Raw genomic sequence first — 11,493 nt, forward strand, 5'->3', positions numbered from 1 at the left:
TTTTAACATTAGAGTGGATCGAGCAGCTCGTTAAGTCTAGAGTTCTTTGATCTCAAAACAGAGTGGAGCAGTGCTTGAAATTCTCCCCCAAAAATGTTTTAAACTTGCCATAATTCCCAAAACCTAAACCCCTCAGACATATTTTTTCATGAAAAACGTAGGAAAACCTCTCCTAGGTTGGAAAATAAAAATAAAATATTAAACAAAATGCCTCTTGAGGGCATGAAGTGACAAAAACGTTCAACATTCCTCCATTGAAGCCCATTGTAATTTCAGGCAGATATTTCCTCACGGTAGCTGCCGCACACCTTTAGTTAAACTGCCAAAAAGGCCACATTATTAACCCGAAACTACACAAAAATTACATGACTTGACATGCTTCACGTTTTGAAATTTCACAGATATCTGTTACGGTTCTTCCACAAAACGTTCACATGTAAGAGGTTCATCTCTCATTCAGAACAATGGAAACCTGTGATCTCTACAGAGCTCGTTAGCTCAACTATAAACACCTGTGTAATGGCACACGATGATGTCATCACTCCAACTGACATGCAGCAGACTTCAACAGTCCAGCTGTGAAGACATCTTCGGGACAGTTTTGAGATATATTCAAATGCCGTTGCCATGGCAACACAATGCTCGCCTTGAAACACGGTTTTCTCATAGCTTCAGTGAAAATACTCGAAATGGCCCAAAACTTCACAGGTTTGATAATGATGCAGCCATCAACACATCTAAGCGTAGTATGGGGTGTCATCAAATATCGTTGCCATGGCGACAAATCATCAAGTTAGTTCAAAAGTTTCCCAAGCCTTTTTACTTTCTTTTCTCATCTTAATACAAATTAATTCACTACTAATTACATCTGATATTTAACTCCTTCAGCCTATTTTCAGCTGCAGAAACCATTCAACTATTACATTATTCAGCTATTTCAGGACATCAAGGCTATACATGTTGTTGTTTATACCTTTTTTTAAACCTTTTCTTTGAAATATTAAGCTTTTTCTGCATTTTTTTGTTGTTGCTAAAAGCAGCTACCATTCAGCTAATAACACATTCAGCTTTTTCTGCATTTTCAGCTAAATTCAGCCATAAATGTTCACAGTTTACAGCATTCGCACGCATTTTCTGCAGGAAATGCATTTTCTAGTTGTAATTGAAGTTATCAAGTACATTAACTATAACACAAAGTACAATATTGATAGTGTATATGAAGCACCATAAAATGTAAATCCTGTCGTACAGTATACTCGGTAACTTTACATACCGGCAAACAAGATCAAACATGGCCAGACGTCTCCTTCCAGACACGATCATCATACGAGAGTCTGAGTAGAGTCGGGTCGGGTCCGTTCATAGCGTGCCTACATCAAGTGGACTGAGAGGCTATGATAGAATGAGTCTGTTTGAATTATTGATCAACTCTCCTCTTTTCCAGTCCTATGAGGACCTCGTCCATCGCCTGGAGCCGGTGATCATGGAGCTGGAAAGGCAGGAAAACGTGCTGGTGATCTGCCACCAAGCTGTGTTTCGCTGCCTGCTGGCCTACTTTGTAAACAAACCTGCAGGTACACACATCCAGGCCTCAAAAAAGAATCTGACACAGAAGTATGTCACCACAAACGACTGCTACCTATTTCATTTAAAGCTGCACGGCTCTTCCACTTTAAATTATGATTTATTTCTTATAAATATTTCTTGTTAAATTATTTTTTTATTGTTTTCAAAACAGTTCTATAGTTGCTCCTTTTTACAATTGTTTTCTTTTTACTGTGTTTATCATTCCACGATGATACACCAAAGCAAATTCCTTTTTAAGAGAGAAACCTGATTCTAATTATTATGATTTCTTTCCTCTGAAGCTGAGCTGCCGTATCTCAGGTGCCCTCTTCACACCGTGCTCAAACTCACACCCATAGCTTACGGTACGTGGTACATCCTGGAGTGTCTGACATTTCCATATCTCAGTGAACTTCTCCCCAACAGTCTCACTTTCTCTCCTAATCTCAGGCTGTAAAGTCGAGTCATTTTTCCTCAACATTGAAGCAGTCAACACACACAGAGAGAGGCCAGTGGTAAGTTTCCACAAGCACACCATTTTTATAATAGCACACAGATCTGTCATAATAGATACTTAGCTTTGCCAACCATTGGTCTGCGGTACATTACATACGTCTGGTGGCAGGCTTTAAAGTTAGGTCATGTGTAGATGGAATATATATGGGTAGGAGTGGGGGGTGAACAGAAATGTGACTGAACAGCTTTTGTTTTTCATATTAGGAGGATTTGAAACAAAAAATATAGGCTTAAAAGTGTGGATATGTAACTTTTGTGAAAAAGGGTATCAATATCTTCCTCATAAAAAGTTATTTCATAAGCAACAAGGTGCAATGATGCTCAATTCCACATATTATTTGTTGTTGCTCCCAAAACTTCACTTGATGATGTGGGATTGACAGCAGTTTCTTACTTGTTGCCCCTTGTCTATTTGTGCTACTCCTACTTTTCATTTGAACATGTTGCAAATTGTCGTGCGGATTTCTTTCAACTATATAGAGAAAAACAAATGTCATTTTATCCTGTAATTGCCAATTGTGGCCAAAGGGGTCACTGTTGTACAGAACTCCGACAGAATAAACAGCGAGAGGAATTATATACTATAATCAGATGCTGTTTTCATAGTAAAATAAATATGTATTCCCAAAGACTGCAAGTTAAACTTAAAGTTAAAGGCAAATTGTTTTAAGATTTATTATTTATCTTGAGATGTCTCACAACCACAATTTATTTTATTCCTTTGGTTTATTTGACGGGGACAATATTATGTACATCTTTATGTAGGTTACGTTTAAATACGGGTTGAAGTATATTCCTAGTTAATATATTCTTAAACACACCACAAACAGAAAACATTTCTAAATGAACGGGTCGTACGGGTTTGGGTTTTTAATGGACTCAGCATTTGTGTTTCTTTTGCAGAATGTCGACATCAACAGAAACCCAGAGGAGGCTCTGCAGACCGTACCCGACCACATATAAACGCTGTGTTGTGAGAACAAGACTACAGACACATGAAACTGGACGTGTTGCTACATATTAGCTTCACTGAGTATAAGAGATGCACTCCGGAGAAAGGGTAGGCTTTAAAGCAGAAATGGGACTAAATGTTCACTACAAGAAAAAATCACACTGCACCGACTCAACAGGATACTCCGTTTGAAGCGTGACTGTGAAACCTTCGTGTCTTATCTCACTGGAGTGTGCTCCTTTTATTAAAAGTGTCACAAAATAAGATTTACAAGTAATACTAATGCACTATGTTTTAACACTTAGAGAAAAACACTTAAAAAGATGTGTAAACATTGTACCACGTGTAACCATTGCACGGATTGTGTGTTGTTGATAATCTAATTGTAAAGGTGGGTCAGCCCCGTGGACAGCACCCAAACAAACAAAACATGTTGTTGTTGATTCTGGCACTTGACTTGAAAGTTAGGTAGCAGATAAGACGACAAGATTCAAAGCTTTATTGTCATGAGTATCTTCAGTTTGGCAATGAAAATAGTCCAGGGCTCCTTCAAAGGTACAACAAAGAAGACGTTACATGGTGCATTATGGGATGTTTTAAATAGGGCTGCACCATATTATGCTTTTTCTGCTTGTCCCTTTCCTGTAGTGTGTTATTGAGGTTTGTGTGCATGTTAATGGTCTGCAAAGGCTTAAATCCCAGAGTTCCCTCACATACATGATAGACTAAGGCTCGAGAGATCTCTAATGGCACATTTCCACTGCAGCGGGGTAGCCCCGTTTAAGCGTCCTCGCTCAGGCCTCGGGCTGCCTCGCTGGCCGTCCGAGGCCGTGGCGCATTTCCATTACAGTTTAGGACCTGGGGTAGTTACTATAGCAACGCAGTGTAGGCGGGGCATCTGTGCAGAGACATCCTGGAACACTTTCACATTTTGAGTTGTTCCGTCGAGCTCCCGCTGGATTTTATCATCCCCAATGAGATGTGGGAACGTCAAAAAATGCTGTGTATAAAAATGCTGCAAGCTTGCTTCTAGATATATATGTGACGCTAGGGATGACCTCGCGCGCCATCTTGTGACGATTCTCTCTGACCAATCAGCAGTCGAGAGTGTTGCCGTCACTAGTTCAGCCCTGGCCTGATAGAACCACGATTTGATGGGGCCGGAAAAAGAGGGGAAAAGTACCCGCTAGCCGGTGCTAGGCTATATGGAAAGGCCACCAAAAACTAGCCTGACCGCTTGAGGACGATTAAGGACGCTTAAACGGGGCTACCCGCTGCAGTGGAAATGCGCCATATCACAACAGAGCTAACCAATCAGAGCAGACTGGTCTCTGGTTTCAGACGGAGGGCAGCACAGGCAGTATGTTAAAAATAAAGAGCTTTTTGAACATTTAAGCATGGAGACATGTCCCAGTAGTGGCACAAAATACAAAAATAAACTAAGACTTGTTTTTAAGTTGTTTTTCAGAAACTAAATCCACTTTACGAGTGTCCTGTTGGTGTTGTTTTGGCAGCTCTCTTATGTTTTTAATCCTCCCTCAGAGAAGCCAAAACTACATTTAACAAACTGATTTCACAACAGACCAATGCACTGTTCCACTCGGCAGATAATGGGTCTTTGTGAAAGCGCTCTGGGGGAATAGGAAACTCACATTTGGGACTAATTTAAGGAATACAACTCAGAGAGGAGGGGGAGGTGTTTTGGTAGTGGGGTAATTTCCCCAAATAGCAGAGCAGGGGTTAATAATCCCTCATATCTGGTGCACCTCAGTGGCAGCAGGACGTGAAACTTCCAGTATGCACAGTGCACTCAAGCTGGGAGCTGCTCTCCTCACACACTGCGGGACAACTTTCTGACTGAACTTCACACCTTTTTGGGAGATTTTCTTTTCCCTTTTTTCGCCACACGTGACGGATGTTTATCAGAACATATTTCATCTATCACTGCAGGGGAGCTGTTAAAAATAATCCGAGGTGAGGGAGGGGAGAGAGACTGCCCCTTGCAGAAAATATCTTTCTGTGTAAAATGTGAGGTATGTGCACAGCGTCCTGCTGCACACGCTGCCTCAGTCCCGCGGACACCGTGAGTTCGCTGCATCTTGGAGAACTGGAACCTGATTCATTCTGGACATGATGAATTTAAGGACTTCCTGCATGCTGGTGTTCTTCACTCTGTATATGCAAGAGGGAATATCAAGGGAATATGAAGCTGCACTTGGAGCAGATGTTCTTTTACAGGTATGTTGTTCTATTTTCCTCTCCGTAATTACCTTTTTTTCTGTCAGTTTTGTCTCAAAAGTTGTTAATGGCTTCTTTCTGAAACACACTCTTCTGATAAACCAGGTTGAATGAAGACAGGAGGAAAGTATAGCAATAATATAGTACTTTATTTTGCATTAAAAAAATTGCTATACTCTAATAATTGCCAGGATATTATTTAAACAATTGGTGACTACTAAAGTGAGTACTTCCAGCTCTAATACAGCCAATGAGTCAAGATATACAATATACTCCTATCTTTTGTATATTAAATATATGATTTCTATGTTTCCCCATAAAGGGCTTCCACTCTTTACCTTACCTGTTTATGTTAAAGTCCCAGCAATGTCCAGGCTATGTGGTAATGTATTGACACAGCAATGACTTGTGTGCAGAATTGGCCTCTGAGCCCTCGCTGGCCTGTGTACAGTGAACGCATTTATTTCCAGTTCCACTTCCCCTCCATTCATGAATGGCTTTGATTCAGAGTATTTTGACACAGAATCTTGACCCAACCCTCACATAGGAAGAGTGTGGAGATTACTTCAAAAGGGGAACCTCCTTTTCTGCAACCAATGAAGTTCATTATATACTTATTGGGCTTGATCTTAAAATAACATTTTACAATACTACACATGAACGCACGTGATTGACTTTCTGCCTTGCGTGTTTTTCAGAGAATAAGGCGTCAAAGCAAACCAACAAAATCAGTGGTAAGTATCAACCCAACTTTAAATGTTGCTTTTCACAAGAGGAAAGGGATGTGATAGTTGGACTATGTTTGTGCAGTTACTGTCATAAGACGTGTAAAACACCATAACAAATATTTAGTTTATTTGACAATTCATTTAACCCTCCCGTTGTCTTCGGGTCAAATCTGACCGATGTACTACTTTCATCAATCATAACTTTTTTGTTTTACATTCGATTGCATTAAGGCTTCATGATATCCTTCACATTTGAACATATTAAATTACTGATCACCACTTTCATTGCGTTTTGGATGATTTTGTCAACTTTGTAACACCATGGTGTTCCCGGTCAAAGATGGCCGCCATAAAGAAAAGGAATTAGTAACCATCCGGATCACACACACACACACACACACACAGACACACACACACACACACACACATACTCATGTGTTCCCCCCTTATGTGCCCAATCCCCCCATGTGAATCACACCTGGCACACACACAACAATTTGACACATTTCCCGCTCTTATGTGCCCATCCCCCCACATGGATCACACCTGGCACACGCAATACTGTACATGTTCAGTGTCTGTTCTTTGTATATGTACTGCAGTTCTTCATGCATACCAGTAGTCTGATAGAATATGTACAGTTTGAAAGGGTGTTAAATTAAATGTGGTGGTGATTAATGGTTTTTGTGTTAATGTAATAGCAGTTAAAACAGGACCGGTCAAATTTGACCGCGAACACCAAAGTAAGGGGGGGAGGGGGGACGACGACGAAGACAATAGGAGGGTTGAAAAAAATCCCCTAATTGGTTTCAACACCAAGGGATAAGCGCAGTTAAAAGAACATCAAGGATAACACAAGAAAGTTACAGGACTTATTTACATTCTTGTTTTGTTGTAGTCATTGTAATGACTGTAAGCTCCTCATACTACAACATGAGTTACATTGTCACTGTTACTGTTTCTGGCTATACTGTACGAGTGTGTACAAAAAGAAGAACATAACAACTCAATTCTGCTTCACAGATTATTATTTTTAATCGACAGTATTGGATCATTTGAACTCTTTGTAATCTAAACAGTTATAGAGGGGAGAAAGTCACAATCAACTCAAAGATATCTAAACCTTTAACACATTGCGTTTTAAACTGTTTTAACACATTTTGTAATCTTAAATCGTAATTTGATGAGTAACCAATACAACTATCAGTTAAATGCAGCGGAGTAACATGTATAGCATTTTCTTTTGAGATGTATTTGAGTAGAAGTATGCTGTGAAATGGGAAAACCTCAATAATGTTCTCACGAAATACAATCCTTGAGTGAAGTACCCACTCTCCACCTCTGATACCAAGCGACTTGCAGAACCAGCTCCACGGACAGAAAGCCCCCCCCCCTCTCTCAGGGAGCCATCAGGAGCTCCTCTGAGGTTTCCCCGCTGTTGGCTTCAGCGTGAACTGGGAAGCGATCCCCAGAACACATACAGTAATTCAGTTCAGCTCAAACCCCGCTGCGCTGATGTGGCTCTGCCGCCTCATCCTGCAGTCACGTGGCTGCTAACCAGACTCACTTCAGTCTGCAGCAGGCGCCAGCGTTACCGGAGTAGACAGAGAAACAAGTTTATGATTTGTTTTCCATTTTGGTTTGGCTGGGTGGGGTGCAAAGGTCCATGATACTCTTTTTCTTCTTCTCTGTTATATAAGAAAACATGTCTCTGAAGTGTTCGGCTCCAAACACCAAACAGATCATTGCAGCATTACCCACAATCCCCTCTGTTTCAGCCCTGTTTCCAAAGTGCTGATTCTCTGTCTGTTACTTTAGATGAAAATTAGGAGCCCCTCCCTACGCCCCTCTGAGAGAGATTTGGTTACAAAGAACACAATGGTGCTCTAGGAGGAGATTCAGGTGATAAGGGGGGGGGGGGGGGGGGTTACCTTGGTTGCTGATTGGCTAATGGCTACACAAGACAACACCTCGTTATGACATCATAAAGTGGCCGAAACAGGTTTTTATAGAAATGGATCAGGACAAAAAGAGAGAGAATCTTTGTTCCTGAAACGTTCAGAGTCTCTTTCCACAGAGGGGACACATGTTGATGTAGAAGAGACATGAAGAAGAGGGGACACATGTTGATGTAGAAGAGACATGAAGAAGAGGGGACACATGTTGATGTAGAAGAGGGGACACATGTTGATGTAGAAGAGACATGAAGAAGAGGGGACACATGTTGATGTAGAAGAGACATGAAGAAGAGGGGACACATGTTGATGTAGAAGAGACATGAAGAAGAGGGGACACATGTTGATGTAGAAGAGACATGAAGAAGAGGGGACACATGTTGATGTAGAAGAGACATGGAGAAGAGGGGACACATGTTGATGTAGAAGAGACATGGAGAAGAGGGGACACATGTTGATGTAGAAGAGACATGAAGAAGAGGGGACACATGTTGATGTAGAAGAGACATGGAGAAGAGGGGACACATGTTGATGTAGAAGAGACATGAAGAAGAGGGGACACATGTTGATGTAGAAGAGACATGAAGAAGAGGGGACACATGTTGATGTAGGAGAGACATGAAGAAGAGGGGACACATGTTGATGTAGAAGAGACATGAAGAAGAGGGGACACATGTTGATGTAGAAGAGACATGAAGAAGAGGGGACACATGTTGATGTAGAAGAGACATGAAGAAGAGGGGACACATGTTGATGTAGAAGAGACATGAAGAAGAGGGGACACATGTTGATGGAGAAGAGGGGACACATGTTGATGTAGAAGAGACATGAAGAAGAGGGGACACATGTTGATGTAGAAGAGACATGGAGAAGAGGGGACACATGTTGATGTAGAAGAGACATGAAGAAGAGGGGACACATGTTGATGTAGAAGAGACATGAAGAAGAGGGGACACATGTTGATGTAGGAGAGACATGAAGAAGAGGGGACACATGTTGATGTAGAAGAGACATGAAGAAGAGGGGACACATGTTGATGTAGAAGAGACATGGAGAAGAGGGGACACATGTTGATGTAGAAGGGACATGAAGAAGAGGGGACACATGTTGATGTAGAAGAGACATGAAGAAGAGGGGACACATGTTGATGTAGAAGAGACATGAAGAAGAGGGGACACATGTTGATGTAGAAGAGACATGGAGAAGAGGGGACACATGTTGATGTAGAAGGGACATGAAGAAGAGGGGACACATGTTGATGTAGAAGAGACATGAAGAAGAGGGGACACATGTTGATGTAGAAGAGACATGAAGAAGAGGGGACACATGTTGATGTAGAAGAGACATGGAGAAGAGGGGACACATGTTGATGTAGAAGAGACATGGAGAAGAGGGGACACATGTTGATGTAGAAGAGACATGAAGAAGAGGGGACACATGTTGATGTAGAAGAGACATGAAGAAGAGGGGACACATGTTGATGTAGAAGAGACATGGAGAAGAGGGGACACATGTTGATGTAGAAGAGACATGGAGAAGTGGATTTTTGTATAATAGGCGAGGTTTAATTAAGCCTCCATCATTGTCTGTTATAGTCACACCTGATTGGTTGTGAGTAAATCCGGCATGTAGCCCTTGTCATGATTTACTCAAGTACTGTACTTATTTCAATGTTATGCTACTCTATATTTTGCTCAACTACATGCCATAGACAAATATAGTTTTTGGACGACACTACACTCGTCTGACAGCTGTTACTTTTCAGATAACAGTTTAATGATACGTTTCCCTGAAGTGAAAACACAGGGCTATTTTTCTGAAAATCTCTTGAAAAGTTGTCTTTTTTTAGATACTTGAGTCCAACAAAAAAGCGGTGCTACAAACATAAAATGAACGTATCGGATGTGATGAATTGCTGTAGATTAAATGTACCAACACTACAAGAGTTACAATTAGGCAAAACCTTAAATATCTATAGCAGTAAAACGCAGCTGATTGATATTATTCCAAAAACATAACTAGGAGTAAAACCCTGGCAGGAACCATTTTACTTCACACTTTGTTGCTTTAACTTTAAGTTTTTGAGTTCAGTACTTTTACGTGGAGTGAAGTTTTTTCCCACTATGGAACTAGTACTTTCACCTAAGTAAAGGATACATCTTAGGGACAGTACTATCAGCCCACCAGGGCCATACACCTTCCTTATGTTCAGTGCATGCGTCTCGTCCCTACTTAAACTTTGAGAAACACACAAGAGGAATCTGAAAAGCTGATGTTATGTGTGTTCAGGATCAAAGCAGAACATTCACTGAGAAACCTAACTTTCATTGAGTAAATCAAAGATCTGCATAGTTTTGAAAACCCCGGGGACCGATCACGTATTTGCGACGTTGCCACCTCACAGTCTGTTGTGGTTATTGTCAGGCTTATATAATGTGGAAAAAAGCAGATGAAATGCACCAACTTCCTATGGTACATTCGATTAGCTGAATGTTTCTATTTGCCTCATGTAAGCTTCACAATACCTGTCCTTTGTCCCTCAGATTTAATTTCTCCTTAACTTAAGTGCTTTCTCCTCCAAACCCTTACATTTGTTATACATATATTTGTGATGATATAGCTGAAGGTGACAGACTACCATGTGAGGTGTACAGTGGTGTCCAGATACGCTGTGACCACAGTGCAGAGCTCAGTGTGGAACCAGCTGCCCGTCACCAAGGAGGCGGCCTTCGAGGTGGACCTGCCCTCCTCTGCCTTCATCTCCAACTTCACCATGTAAGTCACTGTTTCTCTGTTCTATCCCTACTTCCTTTATTTCTAATCTCTATGAAAGTCAGGAAATACTTCCAGTCACATGTACTGTGTTTTTGATGATGATTCCTCACAACATATAGGGACTGTTTTCAATATTAAAGATTTTTAATTTTACAATTATTATGCTTTTGGGGGGTTTTCCCATTCCTGTAGTGTGCCTTGCTCAAGGGCACCACGGCAGGGAAGGAGGTGAACTGGGACCTCTCCAAGTAGCCTAGGGGCAGGCAATCTCTAAGCGAGTGACCAATCACAACAGAACTGGACAGCTAACCAATCAGAGCAGACTGGGCTCTGGTTTCAGACAGAGGGTGAAAAGAGGTGCTGCAGCACTGCATTAAAGCAACATGTCACAGTATAGGCACTAACTAAATATGAACCTGAAAATGAGCATGATAGGGCCCCTTTAAGTATTGAAGTTGGCAGGGAAATTATAATATTTACCTGCCATATGTTGAAAAGATTGAAATAAATAAAAGTTCTCATAATTGGGCTGAATCCAGAGACTTCAGAGGAATTATGTAAGGAACTTGAATCGACCGAAAGAACGAGATCGCGGATACAAGCGGCCGAGATGGGTTTTCTCCGCAGGGTGGCTGGTGTCTCCCTTAGAGATAAGGTGAGAAGTTCGGTCATCCGGGAGGGACTCGGAGTTGAACCGCTCCTCCTTTGCGTCGAAAGGAGCCAGTTGAGGTGGTTCGGGTACCTAGTAAGGATGCCACCTGGG

At 41.4% G+C, this 11,493-nt stretch overlaps 1 protein-coding gene and 1 long non-coding RNA gene across 2 annotated transcripts in view; both read left to right on the plus strand.

Moving 5' to 3' along the window:
- The window catches only part of LOC117441771 (6-phosphofructo-2-kinase/fructose-2,6-bisphosphatase-like), a 14,198-nt gene extending 9,769 nt beyond the window's left edge, over positions 1-4,429 (plus strand). The window contains exons 9-12 of the mRNA XM_034077789.2: positions 1,445-1,574; positions 1,869-1,931; positions 2,017-2,081; positions 2,986-4,429. Of these exons, the coding sequence (XP_033933680.2) occupies positions 1,445-1,574; positions 1,869-1,931; positions 2,017-2,081; positions 2,986-3,045 (318 nt within the window). The 3' untranslated portion in view covers positions 3,046-4,429. The remainder of the gene's footprint in view (positions 1-1,444; positions 1,575-1,868; positions 1,932-2,016; positions 2,082-2,985) is intronic.
- Positions 4,430-5,191: 762 nt separating this feature from the next.
- Positions 5,192-10,662, plus strand: LOC117441770 (uncharacterized). The gene is made up of 3 exons (XR_004551426.1): positions 5,192-5,272; positions 5,971-6,006; positions 10,576-10,662. It is a non-coding gene; the product is annotated as an uncharacterized lncRNA (long non-coding RNA).
- The last annotated feature ends 831 nt before the right edge of the window (positions 10,663-11,493 follow it).

The sequence above is a fragment of the Pseudochaenichthys georgianus genome, unplaced genomic scaffold, assembly GCF_902827115.2.
Source record: "Pseudochaenichthys georgianus unplaced genomic scaffold, fPseGeo1.2 scaffold_1975_arrow_ctg1, whole genome shotgun sequence".
In the NCBI taxonomy this organism is placed as follows: domain Eukaryota; kingdom Metazoa; phylum Chordata; class Actinopteri; order Perciformes; family Channichthyidae; genus Pseudochaenichthys; species Pseudochaenichthys georgianus.